The sequence below is a fragment of the Colletotrichum abscissum genome (assembly GCF_030869225.1).
Source record: "Colletotrichum abscissum strain IMI 504890 chromosome Unknown Scaffold_41.1, whole genome shotgun sequence".
In the NCBI taxonomy this organism is placed as follows: Eukaryota; Fungi; Ascomycota; class Sordariomycetes; order Glomerellales; family Glomerellaceae; genus Colletotrichum; species Colletotrichum abscissum.
Window position 1 is genome coordinate 117,779 of NW_026850332.1, and position 19,580 is coordinate 137,358.

A 19,580-nucleotide genomic window follows, 5' to 3' on the forward strand; every position below is an offset into this window, starting at 1 on the left:
GAAGAATTGAATCGGCGTGTCCGAATTATAAGCTAGATATAGGGTAATGACGAAGAAGGATGCAGAGACGATCCTGATAGGGAACCAGCCAAGATGCAGATTTTGCACGAGCCTGATGAGACTTGATAGCGGCTTAAATAAGCGGACGAATGATGCAGCATCGCGGCGTAGCAATTTCCTCAATGGCGAATCGCGAGAGGATGAAGTAGGAGTATTAAGAGCACCCAATGAGTTCGTGCAAGATGGACTGTTGTCCTCAAGGGACTCAACGACGAAGAAAGCAGAGTAATGGCATGTTGATGAAACCAAGTGGTATGCAGCCTCATGTCATCGGACGATGAGATTGAGATGTAATGAAGCCTTCCCTCTCTAAAGTAGATGGAGCTGATGTCGTTGCAGGAGGTTGAAGGATGAGCGCTGCGAGCCCGGACGTCTGCGGGTCATCGTTGGCTAAAGGTGGATCCCTAAAGTGCCGCTGACCAATCGAATTCTCGGCAAAACCTGACCTGTTGCAAGTGTACGTACCTAGCTTCGACAGACACTAAATGGCAGGCGCGTTTGCAGGCGCGTTTACCTCAACGACCTGCTAATCTCTGCGTATAAGAATTATCCGTGCAACAACACATCAACCATCTCATCGATTCCAGACAAACGGCTGCACTGGGCCTTTGTGTTGTTGGAAAACGAGGGATTAATCGAAAGTAGACGAGAAGGAGAATTCTGTTTATCTACTTTGCTGTCAACGACGTCCGGTCCATGTCGACCCAAGAAATACGCCGTTGAGAATCCGGCAAGCGAGCAGGGGGCCTCACGACGCCTACCGACGGCGACTCGGCGGCACCCAACCGACGTGATATCATGTCGTCCTCACAGCCCTTCCGGGAATCTTCCCCTATCCCCGGCATCGGCAGACGCAAATCTCAGTTCACCTTCAAACAACTGTCCCAACTAGCGACTTACAATACATCGTGCCCCTTACGAGTTGTAGCCCACATTGACCTAGATGCTTTCTATGCACAATGCGAGATGGTTCGTTTGGGCGTGCCTAAGGACCAGCCTTTGGCTGTCCAGCAATGGTACGTGGCCCTTCCGTCTGATCATTCTGTCAACTAACAACCCTAAGGCAAGGATTAATTGCTGTCAATTATCCAGCACGTGAGCACGGCATCGGTCGTCATTGCACTTTGACAGATGCGAAGAAGCTATGCCCTACATTAGTTGCCCAGCATGTAGCAACTTGGCGAGAAGGCGACGACAGGTGGGCATACCGTGATGATGCTGCTGCCAACATCCAGAGCGACAAAGTCTCTCTCGATCCGTACCGCCTTCAGTGCAGAAAGATTCTGGCAGTCATCAAGGAAAGTTTGCCTGCGGATCAGCAAAAGGTTGAAAAGGCCAGCATTGACGAGGTTTTTCTTGACCTCTCCGCACATGTCCATGCAGTTCTCCTGGAACGCTTCCCCGAGCTGAGAAACCCACCACCTTACGACGATCCGACGGAGAATCTTCCAGCCCCGTCCGTGGCAGCCCTGGATTGGCAAGCGGATGCTCTCATCGACCTGAATGAGGAGGAGGAGTCCGTGGACCCAGACTGGGACGACGTGGCGATCCTTATTGGGTCTGAGATTGTCCGCGATGTCCGAAGACAGATCCTGGAGAAGTTACACTACACATGCTCCGGAGGTATTGCCAAAAATAAGCTGTTGAGCAAGTTGGGCTCCGGGCACAAGAAGCCCAACCAGCAGACCGTCATTCGAAACCGAGCCGTGGCCCAATTTCTGTCAGGCTTCAAGTTCACCAAGATACGCAATCTCGGGGGGAAGCTTGGCGAAAACGTGGTCTCAACCTTCAACACTGACGCCGTCGAAGAGCTATTGGCCATCCCTCTGGATCAGATGAAAGCAAAGCTAGGTCAGGACACCGGAAGCTGGGTTTTCAATACCATTCGTGGCATCGACGCTAGTGATGTCAACTCCCGCACACAAATCAAGTCGATGCTATCGGCAAAATCGTTTCGGCCCTACATCAACACCCCGGAACAAGCCCATCGCTGGCTGAGGATCTTTGCTGCCGACATCTTCGCCCGCTTGGTTGAAGAGGGAGTTTTGGAGAATAGGCGTAGGCCGAGGACAATAAACTTGCATCACCGACATGGCGGCCAAATGAAATCGCGCCAAGGCCCAATTCCCCAGGGCAAAGCACTAGATGAGCAAGCCTTATTCGAACTTGCGAAGAACCTCTTGAACCAAATAATAGGGGAAGGCAACGTCTGGCCATGCGCCAACCTCAGCTTAAGCGTGGGCGGCTTCGAAGACGGCATCACAGGCAACATGGGCATCGGCGCTTTCTTGCTGAAAGGAGAGGAAGCCCAGGCGCTAAGGCAGAGTAGCCGCGAAGCAAGCGATATGCCCATTCCTGAAGAAAAGCCGCCAAAGAAACGTCGGACGGAGGGAGGGGCGATCCATCGCTTCTTTGCACGTAACGTTTCCACTGACGAAGAAATGCCGTCCGACGGTGCATCCGCGAAGAGCGATATCAAATCCCGAGAAGAGACTAAGTCAGGTGAGCCTTCCATGGCTGTTCCAGGTACGAGTCTGGCGCACGAGGAAGGCAATGGTGGCTTCCATGAGGTGCCAACCACGGGCTTCGTATGCTCGCGGTGCAACACGGGGTTTGAAACGCCAGAGGAGCACCAAAGCCACGAGGATTGGCATTTTGCCAAAGATCTACAAGACCAGGAACGTGGCAAGCCCACACTTGCTCAGCACTCATCTGCCACCCGCAGCTCTGGCCCAAAGACTTCAGGAACTTCGGCCAAGCGGGGAGGCCGCGGCGGCAAGCTCGAGCATGGACAGAGCAGACTGAAGTTTGGATGAATCCTGGTGATATGCCCATCTTTGCCAACATCACGCCAAAAGTCTGTCGAGCGGGTCCTGCCGCCTGATACGCAACGAGACTTGGAAGTTGGTAAACTTTGACGCCCTGAGGCCTGGTCCAAGGGTCACCGCAGTACAGGAGATTGACGGCAAAGCCCCCGACGAACCTGAGGAATCATCACTGATGGGCGTTTTCTTTCCAAATTCAAGCTTCACCGAGCGAATTATAAGGCGAGTCTTACACAAGGGTACCCACCGGGCAGGGACGACATGACTTCGGGACCCGGTATGGCTATCCGTTGTTGCCCAGTTGGGCACCCGGTACAGCAATTTGGGAAGCAATCCTGTCTCACAGTAGACTCAGTCGCGGACCTGGGCGTTGCTTCCGGCCTTGCGCCGGGTTACAGTCTATCGGAGGTCGTGGTCATATGAGACATGAGGACGGATCAACTTGGCGAACCACAACGGCCTGACGGGACAGGGACATACATGTGGTTGAGCGTCTCCGCAGGCGCAACCGACGAGTTGGATGGCTACATGTGGATCGAAACTACCCGCAAGTGTCGTCATTCCAATTCCCGCCTGTAGCCTTCCGCGACGCATCCGGATCCTCATGACCCACGGGTTGAACCAATATTGGGAGCGCCAGGGGCAGCAGTGCCAGCGAGCAAGGCTTCGGACACACGATTTACAAAGATGAATACAAAATCTTGAATAAGAAAACGGCATCCAGTACGTTTGTTGTCTGGATGAAGGAGACCGGCGCACATCGGATCCCTGATCGAGGCCGGTTCCGTGATACTGTTGGATCGAGGTTCACGCATCGTTTTGGTTGCGTCTGGATTGACACAATCCGGATGACGTCTGCAAGTGATTGGTTGCTAATTAGGCATCTTTTGGGCCAAGGTGGGTTGGGCCACATTTTTGGCGCGAGGCATTGATACCCAACGTTGCCAACCACCACCTGGCACCGACGCACCGTTACCAACTCCCCGACTAGCAACACTACTCTGTCTCCGTATCCGTACTAACCACACAAATCAGCGTTTGCGGGAAAAAAGCACGCACTCGCCTTGTCTTGATCCGTGGACCATCGCGGACAAAATGGAGACTGGAAAGGAAAAGAGACGGGGCATTCCCGGCAGTCGGAAGCGATAGGCCACCGCTTCACAGCGATGCAATGGGGCCACATCGCCGACCCCGAGTGGGTTCGCAGCAACGGCGAAGTCAATTTTTGATGAGGACACCGCCAGCAACCGCCGGACGATCAAGAGACAGGGCAAGCCAACGGCATGCTGCGCCGTCAAGTCGCGAAATGGCCGGCAGTCGAGGGCAAGGGTCCCAGGAAACGAACGTCCGTCGTCCTACGCTCCACAGCCACGGGGTTCTCATAGAAGTCAGCCGGGGGGGGGGGGGGGGGGGGGGGGATTGCGTGCAAAGGGGGGGGGCCGAGAAAAATGTTTTTTGCGCCGAGAAAAGGGGGGGGGGGGGGGGGGGCGTTGGGGGGGGGGGGGGGGGGGGGGGGCGCGGGGGGGGGGGGGGGGGGGGGGGGGGGGGGGCGGGTGTCATGACTGTCAATGAGGACGTGCATCGAATAAGTAGTTTTTGCGCCCTGAAAAGCGCGCCGGCTGGTCGCCGTCTGAGGCTGGGATATCCCGTCCTGGTAGGGTACCAACAGCTCGGTCAGTCAGACTTGAGGAAATTGAAAGGGACAGAAAGAAAAAAACAAGTCAGAATCCAGGCTTGCATCGTCTAACCATTCTTGCCTTTGGCAAGCTGACATAGGCAAAGAGGTCATCAGGGGCTGGAGAGTTGCTGGGGAATTGCCAAATCAAGTCTGCCAGAAAACGCAACTTTCGACACTGGCTCACACGCTTGGATTCCAAGCGCGCAGACTATACATGCACTTACGGACTGGTTTCTGCATTTAACACTTACCTGTTTCCAGAAGAAATTAGCCTTTGAAGTCCACGAATGTTTCCCAGCTTGTTCAACGGGGATCGACACGGATTGTAATGTCCAAGCGGTCTCCCGTAGCATCCTGCCCGACTTTCCAAAGTTACACAGACACAATAGAGTACACACTTCTTCTTTAGCCTCGGCAAGCAGACTGCCGCTCAAGGAAATGGCCTAGCGGATGTTGGAAAACGCCACTACGCCAAAGTAGTCAAACGTCTTCTCGATACATCCTTGACAAGAACAGCCTAAAACGCCATAGAACGACGGTCTAGAAGGGACTACTCACGAGCCACATCTTCTCCAAACTACTTCATCCCAAGCCGATGAATGCAATTCAGCCTCAGCTACGCCAAATTCTCGAACAAGAATACTTGGGGCGGAAGGTCTGGATCCTTTTCGACCCCCCTATAGGCTATGAGGCAAGCAACAGCACCGGACCTCACGATACCCGGTCCTAGGAGAAGGGTTGGGCTCAATCAAGGGGAATGGCGGATCTCAGACACCCCAAGGACGACCATAGGCCATTGGAATCAATCTACTTTGAGCTGCTGCCAATCTTCTCGCGTTTTCGGCTCAACAGCATCTCCCGCACGCAACTCTCTCGATTGGGCCTCGACATGCCGTGTCGCATTGGATGAGTTTCGACTTTCTAAGGGGCGGAGGCAGGAACAAATAATACGCGCACCATTGAGCCGACCCCCCCGGTGCAGCGAAATTCGAGCCTGCTGTAACATGGAGGACAAACCTTCGCATTGGATCTCACAACAGCTCGCCATCATGCCGTCTGTCTCATCTCTACCCTTTTGGGGCTTGACACGACATTATACCACGTATAAGGACCGCTTGGCTGCTGCATCTTTCTGGCTGGGTTATTGGCCAGCCTGAGAGCATGTACCAAGCTGGCCCGCCTTCATTGCCTTTTGTTCGTCTTACGTGCGTCTGTTTGAACAGCAATGGCGACAAAAGCAGGTAAAGGCAGGCCTCAATATTCCAACGAATACCAACTGAGTGTTTGGATGCGAATTACGAGTACGTGTGCGCCAACAGCCCTCGCATGTTTGCTTCTTCTCACAAGCGCAAATACTGTACTACTGTACCTATCCAGACGTACTCACGCACGTCACCGTGGATGTCTGTTTGATGCGGTCCTAGTCATCGGGGCCACCCAAGTGGTGGTCGTGGTGCGCGCTAAAACGGAGCATCGAAAGCCCCCGGACGGGACGTTTCCTAGGGCTGTCCTGGACTTGGACAGACGTGAGTAAGATTTTGTTGTTCATAGGCAGTGCGCGCACGACGCAGGGAAGTTCCTCGGTAACCCTTTTGGGCAGCGCGATCAGTCAACCCAACCTCCCAACCTCTCTCGAAGCTGCAGGCCTGCACCTCATCCCGTCTCCATCCACTCAGAGCGGCCGCCACCCATTCTTCCCTGCTGCCGCCCAACCGCTCTCCGCCTCTCTATCAATGTCAATCTGTATCCGTACGGAGCATTTGCACCAGGTTTCTGCTTTTCGCGTACCGTCCCGCCAGGTGGCTCTTACCGCCTCTGCTGGCTGGTCAGGTATTCGTTGCGTATCCATCTGTACCGTGCGTACCTTGACTGAGGCTGGGACGTACAGCTTGAGATGTACAATGGGATACCTCTCATCCTCCCGCCGTCCGTCTTCCTCTCGGGAACTAGGCGGCGCAAGCTGGGCTAAGCAGGCTATCATCGCTTGGCCAGCAAGAGGCTAGACTTGGGCCACACCATAGGTAGACGCAACACAACCCACCCCGATGCCCCCCCTCCTCGTGCACTAAGGGGATCCAGTGGCATATTGGCCAGGTTGCCAGGGTTTGGGTAGAGCGCGAGGGAAAATCCGCACGGGACTGTCAGTCAGCAACGTGGTGCCAGCAAGCCCTGTGGTTTCCTTGCCTGGTCGGTCCCGAGCAGGTTCGACTTAACAGAAGGAGGAGGAGAGTAAGGCCTCCCATCCTACGTACCTCATCATCTCACGGGGGGTGGAAGAGCAAGATGGAAGGGCAGAGAGGGCAAGCGATTGAGGCAGAGGATGTGTGTGTGGGTGTCGTGTGAGTAAGGTACATAGTGTAGGTAGTCTACGGAGTATAGGCTTAGGTTATTCGAATTGCCTACATGAGGCGGCCTTACCTCACATTCAGGCTGCTGCTACCAACAACAGTGAAATAAGGCAAGGAAAGGTACAAGGGCAGTACTCCATACCAAGTACACCTCGCGCCTCAACGGCTCAGAACCGCAGTGAAAAAGTGAGGTCGAGGGGTATTGGTGACCAGTCATAGGCGGGCCTCACTGACCACACTGACCACACTGGTCACTGGACGCAGAGCCTAGTGGTTGACTGGTCCACGTCGGTGACTTCACTTACCGCTGCCCGCTAGGTCCCGGTTTTTCCTACCAGAAGCCCCCACCCCCAAGAGAAGAGCCAGACTCTGGCCTCTTCCTTTTCTGCGCCCACCACCCACTCCCTGCCCGCTTTTGCCTTCCCGTTCTTCCTCTTTTTCTTCCCGCCATCTCGACAATCCCATTTCTTACTCTCTTCCCCTCCTCTTTCTCTTTTTTCCTCTCCTGCTCTTTCTCTCTCACCTTCACGTTGCCTCGCCTCGCTCGACCCTCTCTCTCGACCGGTTACCCTTCTCCCTCCTCCTACTCAGACCACCCCCGCTTTCAACCGTCAATATGTCGAGATCCTCCCGTGGCCCCCCTCCGGCTTCGTCTGCCCCTCAGAGCGGCCGCTCCAACGAGTACTTCGTTCCGAGAGATGGAATCGATCGCGAGGTCATCACCGCCGATATTTGCCGCTACCTCGGCAACGACGCCCTCGTCCGCCCGGGTCACTACGAGAACCCCCAGACCGGACAAGTCTCACAGGGTTACTACATCACCGCCTACCGAAACCTAACAACAGTGAGTGGCTTTGCTCCACTGTCGTCGCCTTTTGCTCGACCAGTATACTGATACAACGCCTCCGTAGGCCATGATCGACGACTTGAAGGCCGATTCTGCGCGATGGGAGGCAGAGAGGCGGCAGCAGGCCGCCCGGAACAGTTCAGGAGGTACATTTGCCTCAAGAGACGCGACGGCTCTTTTGTCGAGACGTTCTAACTCCCCTACAGCAGGGTACCGCCAGTCGGAGACTCACTCCGCACGCCAACACTATGGTCCCACGGATTCCACTGGCTACCCGGACGTAGGACGTGATTCCTATGAAAGCACCCCTAGATATCCAGGATCTCAAGCCCCAGGTTACTCGGGGAACTCTGCCCAGGGCTACTCTGGATCTACCCCTTCCTATCAACAGCAGCCTTCTTCTTCTTACTCAAGTGGTGGGTATCCCTACTCTGGACAACCAGACCCAAGAGCCGACCCCAGGTACGCTGGACAGAGCCAAATGGGACAAGGATACGGTGAACCCCCGTACATTGCTACGGCCGCGAACATGGCGGCGCAAAGAAACTACCCCGCCGACCCCTACGCAGGACAGCCCTCTCGGACTCCTACTTCGATGGCGCCTCCGCCAGGAGGGCCGGCTTACTCTTCCGGATCACAGGTTCCGGCAGGATATCCCACAGGTTACTACCCGCCTTCGACGTCAGCCTCGTACGGTTCCACGCCGGTGGCTTCTGATCCGATGTACGGACGCGGTGCGTATACAGCTTTGTACCCCAACCCAACTTCTTCGACCGAATCTAATTATGTAGCGTCCCCAGCAGGTGGTGTTGCTCACCCGTCTCTCTCTGGCCAAGGAGGATCACAGTATGATAAGCCCCCTGCACCCCGTGGTTCTGCTCCTCCATCGAGTTCCAAAGCTCAGACGACAAGTAGTGGATCATCGCACTCTCGCCGCAGCGAAAGGGATTCCGACAGGCATCACCAATCCGACCGCCATCGCCCCCCGCGTCGCTAATACGTTACCTTCACTGGAATTTACTGTAGCCACTCCGACTGCACAGGACGCCCGTCCTGTGAGTCGCTGTCATGAACTTGATCCTAATGATCTCGGGTCTTGGACCCGTTTCCCGGTGTCGGCTTCTTTATCATTTGTTTTTCCTGGATAGACCCTTTTCCTGGATTCGAGGTGTGGAAATCACCTTGTGAGTTGCAAGTATGCATCTCGCTCTCTCCGTTGTCTGGCTTTGCTGGCGTTTTGGCTCTGCGCGGCCTCGGAGTTTCCCTGGCTCTACATATCTTCCTGGACCGTTACGTCTCGAGTTCTACTACATCCTGCCCGGATCTCACCTGGACTTGACCTGGATTTCACCAAGAATGGATTGTGCCGCGCATACCCCTGGACGTTTTACGACTGCATATATGGATGGGCTTACGATTTTTGCTATTCGATCAACCTTTTCTTTTCCGCAAGTATGACTTGCTACTACGTGTTTATGGCCCGGAACCCAGGAACGGAAAAGGACGTACTTTCTTGAACCGAGTCGACTTTGACGACTTTTTACACGGACCACTTTGCTGTCTGGAGCCGTCCTGGCGGTGGATGTAATGTCATTTTACTCTCTTCTCCTGGTCTGGGTTTCATTCTTCCTACTTGGACTTTTGGAGTTCGGGGTCATCATGGTGTTTCGTTATAGAATGGGTGGCGACGGCATCTGGACAGCAAGGTGAGTTAACGGATTGCCAATTTTTTTGACCAACTTCGAAAGGATACTCTGCCAACTTCCCCCATGAGGATCTGAGACACTCATGATTGAGAACTCTCATTTACCTAACGTCACAGTCATCCAACCGGACTCGTTGCACCGCAAACTACTCTCCACTGGAAAAACAAAACTGGCCATTTGCAAACCCGGATCTGCTCTTAAGCACTCGCACCGCACCATGGACTTCATTCCATATTTTGGAGATTCCGGATCAAAGCTTCATGGACCAGCCTGTGGAAGTACCACCCATTGGACAGTGGCCGTGGACAAGAAAGGCCTTGACCCCCACAACCGAGACTCCCAAACCCTTTTGGATCTCGAGTTAGCTCACTGAGCTCAATCAAGAAATTTACTGGGAGGAGATACATCTCCAATGTGGGTGAGTTATACATGGCCTGGCCTGCCAGCCATTTCGATACAATGGCCAAGACATTCCATCGATCATGAGTGGCCTTTGCCGGTCAAACACACCTTGGCACCTGACAACATCCGTTGCTTTTTGGATGCATGTTGCGATCATCAATGCAGCCTGCCATGGGACACGAGTCTGGCGGTTCATGGTACCCACTACCCACTGTGACCTGAAGATGAGGCATGGTTGAGGTTCACTAGCGCCAGGCTAGGCACATGGTACAAACGACTCAACCCTACCTTTCTGGACTACTTTCCCTGAACTGCGGCTGCCCAGTCTTGCGGAACACTTCCTGGATCACGTGGAGCCTTCCTGGCAGCTCTTCCGGAACAGCTCGTTAGTCACCGCTATTTCTATTCGTTCTGTGTTTCTATTCGCATCGTGGAACCATATCTATCCAAGCCGGGACATCGAACGTGGGAACTAACACGCTCGTCGCAGGCTTCACAGGGAACAAGCGCACAATGTTGTAGCCAGGATGGATAGCAGTGGCTCAATAGAGCGGACTTGATGTATTGCATATATCGGCGATTGTTTACGTTTGGACCCAGATTTTTTTTGGAAAGTTTTGGAGTTGTGGTAACATCTACCGGATTTATATTATGCGATTTTTGTTGTTGTATTTGGCGTTTGGGCATATGGTAACCAGCGGTTATCGGCTATTGAATGATGACTAAGTTTCTGTAATGAATTGAACGTTTCTGGATTATATCAATGATCACTTATCCCAGCTTGGGCATTTCCTCGTCATTTGTCATCTTGAAGACGCGTCTTGATACTCGGCAGGTCGCATCTGGACAGTCTTGCCCAGCATCACCCTGGTCATGTGAGGTGTCACCCTGTCCACCTACCGTCCCTCGGGTACGGAAGGTTCATCGCCACTGCTGGCGAGTTGTGCACCGCTCGTGTCGACTGCGTGGTATGAAGTTTAAGTTTTTCAGGCAACCAACCCATCCTGTTGGGACAGCTCTGATCTTTCACCATCGGGGAAAAAGGGATTGGGCGGGGGGGCAGGGCAGGGCAGTCAGGAACTATTCATATGCATTCTCAACTTCCTTCGTCTCTCGCCACCTAGCAACAAAAGACAACGAACAGTCCGAAAGGGAAAAAGTTTAATTTGGTGCTCAGCATCCTCTCTCCCCATGGTGTCGAACATGGCCTCACTCTGCCTTTCGTCCACCTAGCACCTACAAGATATTCGTATGCTCCACGCCCCTAAGCCAAACCTCCGTCTCCAGAGAAGTGGTCAGCTACATGATATCAGATATCCGCCATATGTAGACAGAACAAGAGCAACAGCACCCTCATATGACATACAAATTCTTCCCAAATGCCCACAGGAAACCCCAAAGTAATACACCCCAATGCTCATCCCAAGATCTCTCTTCGCAAGTCACCTACCACGTCAACTTCCATCTACTGACTCGAATCCCTCTACCTGGATTGCCCCCCCCCCCCCCCCACCCCCCCCCCCCCCCCCCCCCCCCCCCGCACCCCCCCCCCCCCCCATTGCACCCCCCACACTGCTCTCCCCAGCACCCCCCCCCACCCCCCCCCCCCCTCCCCCCCCCCCCCCCCGGTTGCCCCCCCCCCCCCCCCATTCCCAATCCCAATTTCATCAACAGGGTCGGTCCCCCCATCCCCCAACACCACTTCTCCAGAGGTCTGAACTTGACCTGATTCATTGCCCTGCTAAGACTGATCGGATCACCAAGGTTGCTGTGTCTTTTTGCCACGGCCCTTATAGGCATGGGATGAAATGCCTCGCTGGGGTAGGGATGATGGCTTGGGCAGTTGAGTTCCTGGGGTTTACAAGGGAGAGGAGAACATTCACATCCTCGAGGTGGGCGAGGTTTGATCTTGACCTGGGAAGTCTTGACGATGTATGCCAAGAGAGGGAACCTAGTGGTTTGCCGATGCTGTGGGTGCGGGTATGAATGAGGGATGAAAACGTACAGATGGGTTTTTGGGACAACGGCGGACCAGAAGGAGGAAGGTTAGCGGGCTTAAACCTGCCATCCTGATATACGTCTCGAAATGGAGAGCCAGTTTCTCACTCACTGATGCTTCAAGTCTGGTCACATCAAGGCTCAGGTATGCGAAATAGAGTATCTGGCACCTGAGGTATTCGGCTCGTAATAGGAACATAAGGTAGGCGCAGAGATTGCTCTGGGGAAGTTGTTGGGCTTCCTGCTGCTGCTGAGGATAGTATGCTCTCGGATCTGGCATGATCGAGAAGGGGGGGACCATCGGTTATGACTTTCGAGGGTATCGATTGATGCTTAACGAAGATGGGATGGATGAAGAAGGATGCTCTGGCATCGTACGTAGGAGTCTTGGTGTTGGAAGTTTGAAAGCTGCTGCGATGAACCTTGTTATTGGAGGCTTGAAGGAAAGGGGTTCAATGGGGATTTCCTTCGAATTTGTGACTCTACAAATCGACACCAGATCTTGCGGGCAACAGCTTAGGAACTACTGACATGGGGAACTGTCGCTCTGTGAATGACTTATTATCGTCTTGCCCAAGGTCTAGAGCAGTATAAGAGTACCAGAGACCAGGACAGGGGTGAACAAAAGGGTTTGTATCCCAGATACAAGGCTTTATTAACGAAAAAGCCGAGTAGTTGTCAGGCCATCAGAATGGAGAGTATTATTGCTGAAGTGCATGAGGGATGTAATAGACCTTTGATGTTGAGAGTTCATAGAGACAGACTAGCACCCCCAGACTCCGGCGTTTTTGCGGGGCGTATGCCAAAAAAGACGGGATCGTGACCTTTATTTCTAACTGCTACAACTTAGACGCGGTTGACGCGGATAAACCACACGACATTCTCCATTAGTTCTCGTACGCGCAGTGTGTAGGGGCAACGAGACAAAGGCCTTGAAAAAAATCAAATTGAGTAGATAGGGGCTCTCTGAATACGGAAGTGACTCGAGCGATCATGAGAAAACGGGCAAGGTGAAGTGTCCCGTAGGTTTTTTCTAGATGTGGAGCTTTGCCCGGCGATTGCGCTCCGGCGAAGTGGGAACTCGGTCCACACCGAGGACGGGGTGACCAAGCCAGTCCATACGGGGATCGAAATGGAGGGGTCAAGAACGGCCCCTGAAAATTTTTTCTGTTAATCGGGTTTGAAGATTTGGAGATAAATGCTCATCATACATCATGTTTTGAGGGGGTTTGTAGCAGAAACTTGGAAATACGATGTAGTAGGAGCGCTCTATACTATCCGCGATCTTAACGGTAAAGGTACCTTTAGTAGAAACTTGAAGTCGGGTTGGCAGGAACGATGAGGTGGATGGGATGGAGGGGGAGGGGGAAGGGATGAAGAGGGGTCTGGAAGGCGCCGACCTACCCTTTGGGTTGACAGGCACGACAGGCACGGTGGGACGGGCGGTGAAGGAGAAAAAACAGAAGGTGCAGGGGGGTAACTCTGGGAGTAGTGGGGACCCCGATAATGGCCGGGGCCGAGATGAGCCAATCAAAACGTGGTGTTGACGCCTCGGGCTGCCCTGATGCCATACCGCTTTCAGGGCGGGTGGAGGCGGTGGACGGCGCACTTTTGCGTTTGCTTGCATTTTGGCCTTTGCTGCCTTTTCTGCCGACAGAAAAAAAAACATTGTTTGCCCGTCTGCTCCGTAAGGCAGCTTAGGTAATGGGGTAGTTTGAGGGGCATAATATACGGAATGCACTCCTAGACTGCTACTTCCATTTCTCTGCTCTCGTGGGGACCACATAGTAAGATGTTTTGCCTCTACTTGGCAGATCCAGTTGCAACAATCAAGAAGGAAGCAAACATTCTGCAGATGGGACTCCAAGGTACGAATCCTTACACAATTAATAAAAGCCCAGCACGAATAAGGTGGGTGGGAAGGAGGGAAGTGCAAGGTAGCATCAACCAATTCTATGGATTTCGTGTTAGCAGCCGGTCCCCTGTTTGCTTGGACTTGTAAAGGACGATATTCCCACACAGACACACACCTTTTCCTGCCGCTCCCTATCTCCCTGAGACGCGGTTGCATCCCATGGATCTTACTCGAAAGCGGAAGTGGACAGCCAAAACAAGCAACAGCACGTACGCAGTATCGTGACACGGCGTTTCTTCGTCTTGGGATGATGGGCCATACTCTCACCCACCCAAGCGTCTCTCGTCGTGATAAGAGCATGAGCAGATGCCATTTTCTTCAATTGTCGGTTCATGTTTAGACGGAGCATTGTAACACAATGCGAAGTGCCCCTCTGCGTCAACTTTAGAGAAAGGAGTAGCGCATTGCGCACTCAGAGGCCTGAGGTTTGAATCCTGAATCCGTCGCAACCATTAGAATAGAGGTTTACGGTCCACCGCAATCCAGCCTAGCCGGGACTGTCTGTCACTGCCGTCTGACATCCGCCATCAACAAGGCGAAAGAAAATAAAGGGTCAGTATTGCTTTTTTGGGACGTAGCCCAGAAAGATGGACAGCATCAGGCAGGAAACCTGGCAATGTCAAACAAAACTCTTCACGTCTCGCTCTCACTCTTCTTTTCTCGTAAACAGGCATCAACATAACTTCCTCATGACAAAATTGGAGACACTTTCCGTATGCAGTACAGGAGGCATTGTCCATTGTTGTGATCTTTCAGAGCTGGAGGAACTCGCCGGCAGCCAATCATCTCGACCGTTTACATCGCCGTGGACTTGTACCTTCGAAGCCGCGCCGTCTCATCAGACACGTACATCAGACACACACACGCACACGCACACAGACATTTCTTCCTTCCCAAGACAGAAGACAGGCAGACGAACAGACAGAAAGCCAAAAAAAAAAAAAAAGTCAGAGACAGACAACCAGCTGCAAACTCACCCGAGTCCTCTTCCCCTGCCCGTCTTACGTTAGTTCATTAAGGTAGCCCGCCGCTGCCCAGAACTTAGGAGCCATCCGACGCCTTGTGCACCAAAAACAACCCGCTACACGTCAGGCCTGAACAGGTAAGCTCAGTCAATGCCTTAGCAGTACCTGATGGAACCTGCTTGGAAGCACCCAGCAGTACCTCGCCATGCCCCGGAATCCCGTTGCGACACGAGGTACCCAGCCTAGCCTACCCGGTGTACCTCTTGACTTTGGTTCCTGTCCCCTTCCTTTTCCCTTTTGCTACTAGACCCTTCACTTAACCCCCCCCCCCCCCCCCCCCCCCCCCCCCCCCCCCCCCCCCCCCCCCCCCCCCCCCCACCCCCCCCCCCCCCCCCCCCCCCCCCCCACCCCCCCCCCTCCCCCCCCCCCCTCCCTCCTCCCCCCCTCCCCCCCCCCCCCCCCCCCCCCCCTCCCTACCACACACATCTCAGCCAACTTTCCTTACCGTCCTTTCAGTCATTCAGCACTCACCTCAGACCGTCGACCCTTGCGTTCTTGACTTCCCCGTGGTTTCTCCTTGACCTGACTTGGCCTTTATTCGCACGCAGCAACAGCAAGCCCAGCCCAGCCCAGCCCAGCGAGCGCACACGCAGTCCGAAATACGCACCTCAGTACCTACGCAGCCTGGTACATACCTTGACGCAGCGACGCCCACACCCGCACACACGCACGCACACATCCACTCCCAGTACCTTACGCCCACACACGCCGTACCGCCGTCGCCGTGGCATGCCCCGCCATTTCGAGGCAACACAGTCGACCCGCCCAAAATTTTGTCTTCACCACCCGCACCGCTTTCCTTCCTCTCAATTCCTATCCCGCCTTCGCCTCGACATCACCCCGTCAATTCACCCAAGATGGACACCACGGCGATTCGAGGCCTGCTCGCGGCCAGTTTGGACCCCGATGCCGACACGAGACGGCGGGCTGAGATTCAGCTGAAGCAGGTATGAACACGAGAACTTCTCTCTTTTTGCCTTTCCCACCCGTCCTCCTTTCCCGCTCTCGCTTCCTGCTGGCCCCTTCTCGTGTCCTGAGAGATCCCGCCCCCTCCCCCACGAATGGCCCCTCCATGACTGCGCCAGGGACGATCCGCACTACATCGCACCGCACGCACATATACAGACGTATACAACATGGACGAGATGCATACCTACCGCCAACACGTCTTCGCACCCTCACGGGCCTGCTGCCCGCTCCAGCTGCCCGGCATCGGGTCCGGTCCTACGGGGCATAGTCGCGGAGTCACCCTTGATGTTGGATTTACCGGCTGACATATTTTCTCCTGCCACTTAGATCGAAGAGCACCCGGGGTTTATGGACGTTCTCCTCGAGGTCCTTCAGAACGAGCAAGACAACAGTGTGCGACTATCAAGTACGTGGACGGCTCCTCTCGAACCTCGTTGCCCCCTACTCTGCCTTGCTCTCGTATGGCTTCACCTAGCCAAGCACACATACTAAACGGTTCCTCCTCTTAGCCGTTATCTATATCAAGAACCGCGTAAATCGCGGATGGGAAAAGTCGGACCACAACCCGAATGACACACAAATCGCCGAAGATGAGAAGGCGCGCTTCCGCGACCGTCTGTTGCCCATCATGGCCGCCTCTCAGGGGCTGGTCCGGCAACAGTTGATCCCCGTCCTCCAGCGTATTCTGCATTTCGATTTCCCCGAGAAGTGGCCCAACTTCATGGACTACACTATGCAGCTCCTGAACACGAACGATGCCGCCTCCGTTTTGGCTGGTCTTCAATGTCTTCTCGCCATCTGCCGCGCCTACCGATTCAAGTCTTCGGACGGCGATAACAGAGTCCATTTCGACAAGATTATCGAGGCCAGCTTCCCCAGACTCTTGGCCATCTGCAACGAGCTCATCGCGCAAGAGAGCGATGAAGCTGGCGAGATGCTTCACTTGGCCCTCAAGGCTTACAAGCACGCAACCTGGGTATTTACAAAATCCTCCTCTTGTTGTGCCTGGCGTTGTAACGTTTTGGCTGACACCGTCCTAGCTCGAACTCTCTGCTTTCCTTCGCGCCCAGCAAACCAACTTTGGCTGGTGCACCGTTTTCCTCCAGACCGTTTCAAAGGCTATTCCTGCCAGCGCCATGGCCGACGATTCATACGAGCGTGAAAAACACCACTGGTGGAAGGCTAAGAAGTGGGCGTACTTCAACTTGAACAGACTGTTCATCAGGTAAACATCGGCCTACGGTCCTTTTAGCATTTCGAGGGCTGGCTAACGCTGCAATAGACACGGCAACCCCCAATCCGTCACCAACACGAAGGACGAGGACGCTGTTCGTTTTGCCAAGGAGTTCTCCGCCACGATTGCGCCCGAGATTCTTAAGCACTACTTGGCCGAGATCGAGAAATGGGTTGCAAAGACGGCCTGGCTCAGCAGACCCTGCCTGTCATACACTTTGGTTTTCCTCGACGAGTCGGTACGCCCCAAGGAGATGTGGAACCACCTGAAGCCTCACCTGCAGAACCTGGTGATGCACTTCGTGTTCCCCGTCCTTTGCCTGTCCGAGGAGGATATCGAGAAGTTCGAGGACGAGCCCGATGAATATCTTCACAGAAAGCTCAATTTCTACGAAGAGGCCTCGGCCCCCGATGTTGCGGCTACAAACTTCCTCGTCGGCCTGACGAAGAACCGAAGAAAGCAGACCTTTGAGATCCTCAAGTTTGTCAACGCCGTGGTCAACGAGTACGAGCAGGCGCCGGAGGACAAGAAGAACCACATCGCCAAGGAGGGTGCCCTGAGAATGATTGGTACGTTGGCGCCGGTCATCCTGGGCAAGAAGAGCCCCATCGCCGACCAAGTCGAGTACTTCCTCGTCCGCTACGTTTTCCCCGAATTCACGAGCCAGCAGGGATACCTGCGCGCGCGGGCTTGCGACACGATCGAGAAGTTCGAGCAGCTCAACTTCCAGGACCAGAACAACCTCCTCACTATATACCGCCACATCCTCGACTGTATGGCAGACGTCGCGCTGCCCGTGCGTGTCACTGCCGCGCTTGCCCTGCAGCCTCTCATCAGACACGACATCATTCGTACCAGCATGCAGCAGAGCATCCCTACCATTATGCAGCAGCTGCTTAAGCTCGCCAACGAGGCCGATATCGATGCCCTTGCCAACGTTATGGAGGATTTCGTTGAGGTCTTTGCCACTGAGCTGACACCATTTGCCGTTGCCCTGAGCGAGCAGCTGAGAGATACCTACCTCCGCATCGTCCGTGAGGTTCTGGACAAGAATAAGGACAATGGTGAGGATGAGTTTGGCGACTACCTTGACGAGAAGAGCATCACTGCCCTCGGCGTTCTTCAGACCATCGGCACTCTCATTCTCACCCTCGAGAGCACTCCCGATGTTCTGCTCCACATCGAGGCCGTCCTCATGCCTGTCATCCAAGTTACTCTTGAGAACAAGCTGTACGACCTGTACAACGAAGTCTTTGAGATTATTGACAGCTGCACATTTGCTGCCAAGGGCATCTCCCCCACCATGTGGCAGGCCTTCGAGCTCATCCACGCCACTTTCAAGGCTGGCGCCGAGCTTTACCTGGAGGATATGCTGCCCGCCCTGGACAACTTTGTCCAGTACGGAGCTGGCCAGCTGGTGCAGAAGCCCGAGTACATTGAGGCTCTCTTCTCCATGATTTCCGATATGTTCAACGATAACAAGGTTGGAGGCGTCGACAGAATCTGTGCTTGCAAGTTGGCTGAGGCTATGATGCTGAACCTTCGCGGCAACATCGACAACTACGTTTTGCGTTTCATCGAGTTCGCCATGACTGTCCTCACTGCTCAGGATGTCAAGGTCAAGGCTTACAAGATCCACCTCATGGAGCTGGTCATCAACTCCATTCACTACAACCCCATCCTCACTCTCCACATCCTCGAGACCAAGGGCTGGACCAACCGATTCTTCAGCTTGTGGTTCGGCAGCATGTCCAACTTCACCCGGGTACACGACAAGAAGCTGTGCATCGTCGCGATTGCGGCTCTGCTCAGCCTCAAGGCGGACCAGGTCCCTCAGAGCATTGCCGTTGGATGGCCTCGCTTGCTGCAGGGCGTCACCGAGCTGTTCAAGACGCTGCCTGCCGCTATGAAGAACCGCGAGGAGGCACTCCGTGACGACTACCACCTCGACGCCGGCACCTATGACTATGGCGAAGAGGATGAGTGGGCTGAGGACGAGGCTAACTGGAACGTCGAGGACGAGCCTGAGGAGGAGGAGACCAATGAAGGCCGCGATGAGAGCACCGCGTACCTTGAGTTCTTGAACGAGGAGGCTCAAAAGTTCAGCCGTGGCGTTGACGACATTGAGTCTGAGGACGACCTTGGAGAAGACAGCGTTTTGCTCGAGTCTCCCCTGGACAAGGTGGACCCCTACCAACTTTTCAGTGCGACTTTGATGAGTAAGTTCCAGGCTATGCCGTCTTGTATGAACAAATGCTAACCCCCGAGCAGAGATGGAGGAGGAGCAACCTCAATTCTACCAGTCCCTTGCGTCACATCTCACCGCCGAGGACCAAGCCGCCCTGCAGGGCGTCATGCAAAAGGCAACCGAGAATGCCCAGGCTGCCCAACTGGCTCTTGCTCAGCAACAAGGTGCCGCCCCTGTCAACGGTGGTGCTAGCTAAGAGCCCTACCGGAGATTTCATCGATGACCGAGCCGGGCCCCTCATCCCGCTGTGAGGATCGTGTCAAGAGTATAGTGACCTCTGACCGCCCCAGCTCAGAACTTATGAGGGAGACGCGAGATGATCCGA

At 54.4% G+C, this 19,580-nt stretch overlaps 5 protein-coding genes across 5 annotated transcripts; all 5 read left to right on the forward strand.

Moving 5' to 3' along the window:
- Positions 1 to 858: 858 nt before the first annotated feature.
- Positions 859 to 2,876, forward strand: CABS01_12927 (impB/mucB/samB family protein; the record flags this gene model as incomplete). The annotated part of the gene is made up of 2 exons (XM_060546277.1): positions 859 to 1,076; positions 1,124 to 2,876. The coding sequence occupies 2 exons, from the start codon at positions 859 to 861 to the stop codon at positions 2,874 to 2,876; spliced, it is 1,971 nt and encodes a 656-aa protein (XP_060395423.1).
- A 1,237-nt stretch (positions 2,877 to 4,113) lies between these two features.
- Positions 4,114 to 4,632, forward strand: CABS01_12928 (uncharacterized protein; the record flags this gene model as incomplete). The annotated part of the gene is made up of 1 exon (XM_060546278.1): positions 4,114 to 4,632. One exon carries the CDS (start codon positions 4,114 to 4,116, stop codon positions 4,630 to 4,632), a length of 519 nt encoding a protein of 172 aa, XP_060395424.1.
- A 1,466-nt stretch (positions 4,633 to 6,098) lies between these two features.
- CABS01_12929 (uncharacterized protein) lies at positions 6,099 to 6,566 on the forward strand (the record flags this gene model as incomplete). Its single annotated transcript, XM_060546279.1, has 1 exon — positions 6,099 to 6,566. A coding segment is annotated over one exon (468 nt), but the record flags the coding sequence as incomplete, so codon positions are not given.
- Positions 6,567 to 7,527: 961 nt separating this feature from the next.
- CABS01_12930 (transcription factor RfeG) lies at positions 7,528 to 8,755 on the forward strand (the record flags this gene model as incomplete). The annotated part of the gene is made up of 3 exons (XM_060546280.1): positions 7,528 to 7,755; positions 7,823 to 7,904; positions 7,965 to 8,755. 3 exons carry the CDS (start codon positions 7,528 to 7,530, stop codon positions 8,753 to 8,755), a joined length of 1,101 nt encoding a protein of 366 aa, XP_060395426.1.
- Positions 8,756 to 15,661: 6,906 nt separating this feature from the next.
- On the forward strand, positions 15,662 to 19,451 carry CABS01_12931 (importin-beta domain-containing protein; the record flags this gene model as incomplete). The annotated part of the gene is made up of 6 exons (XM_060546281.1): positions 15,662 to 15,751; positions 16,101 to 16,179; positions 16,283 to 16,749; positions 16,814 to 16,998; positions 17,056 to 19,226; positions 19,279 to 19,451. 6 exons carry the CDS (start codon positions 15,662 to 15,664, stop codon positions 19,449 to 19,451), a joined length of 3,165 nt encoding a protein of 1,054 aa, XP_060395427.1.
- Positions 19,452 to 19,580: the final 129 nt, after the last annotated feature.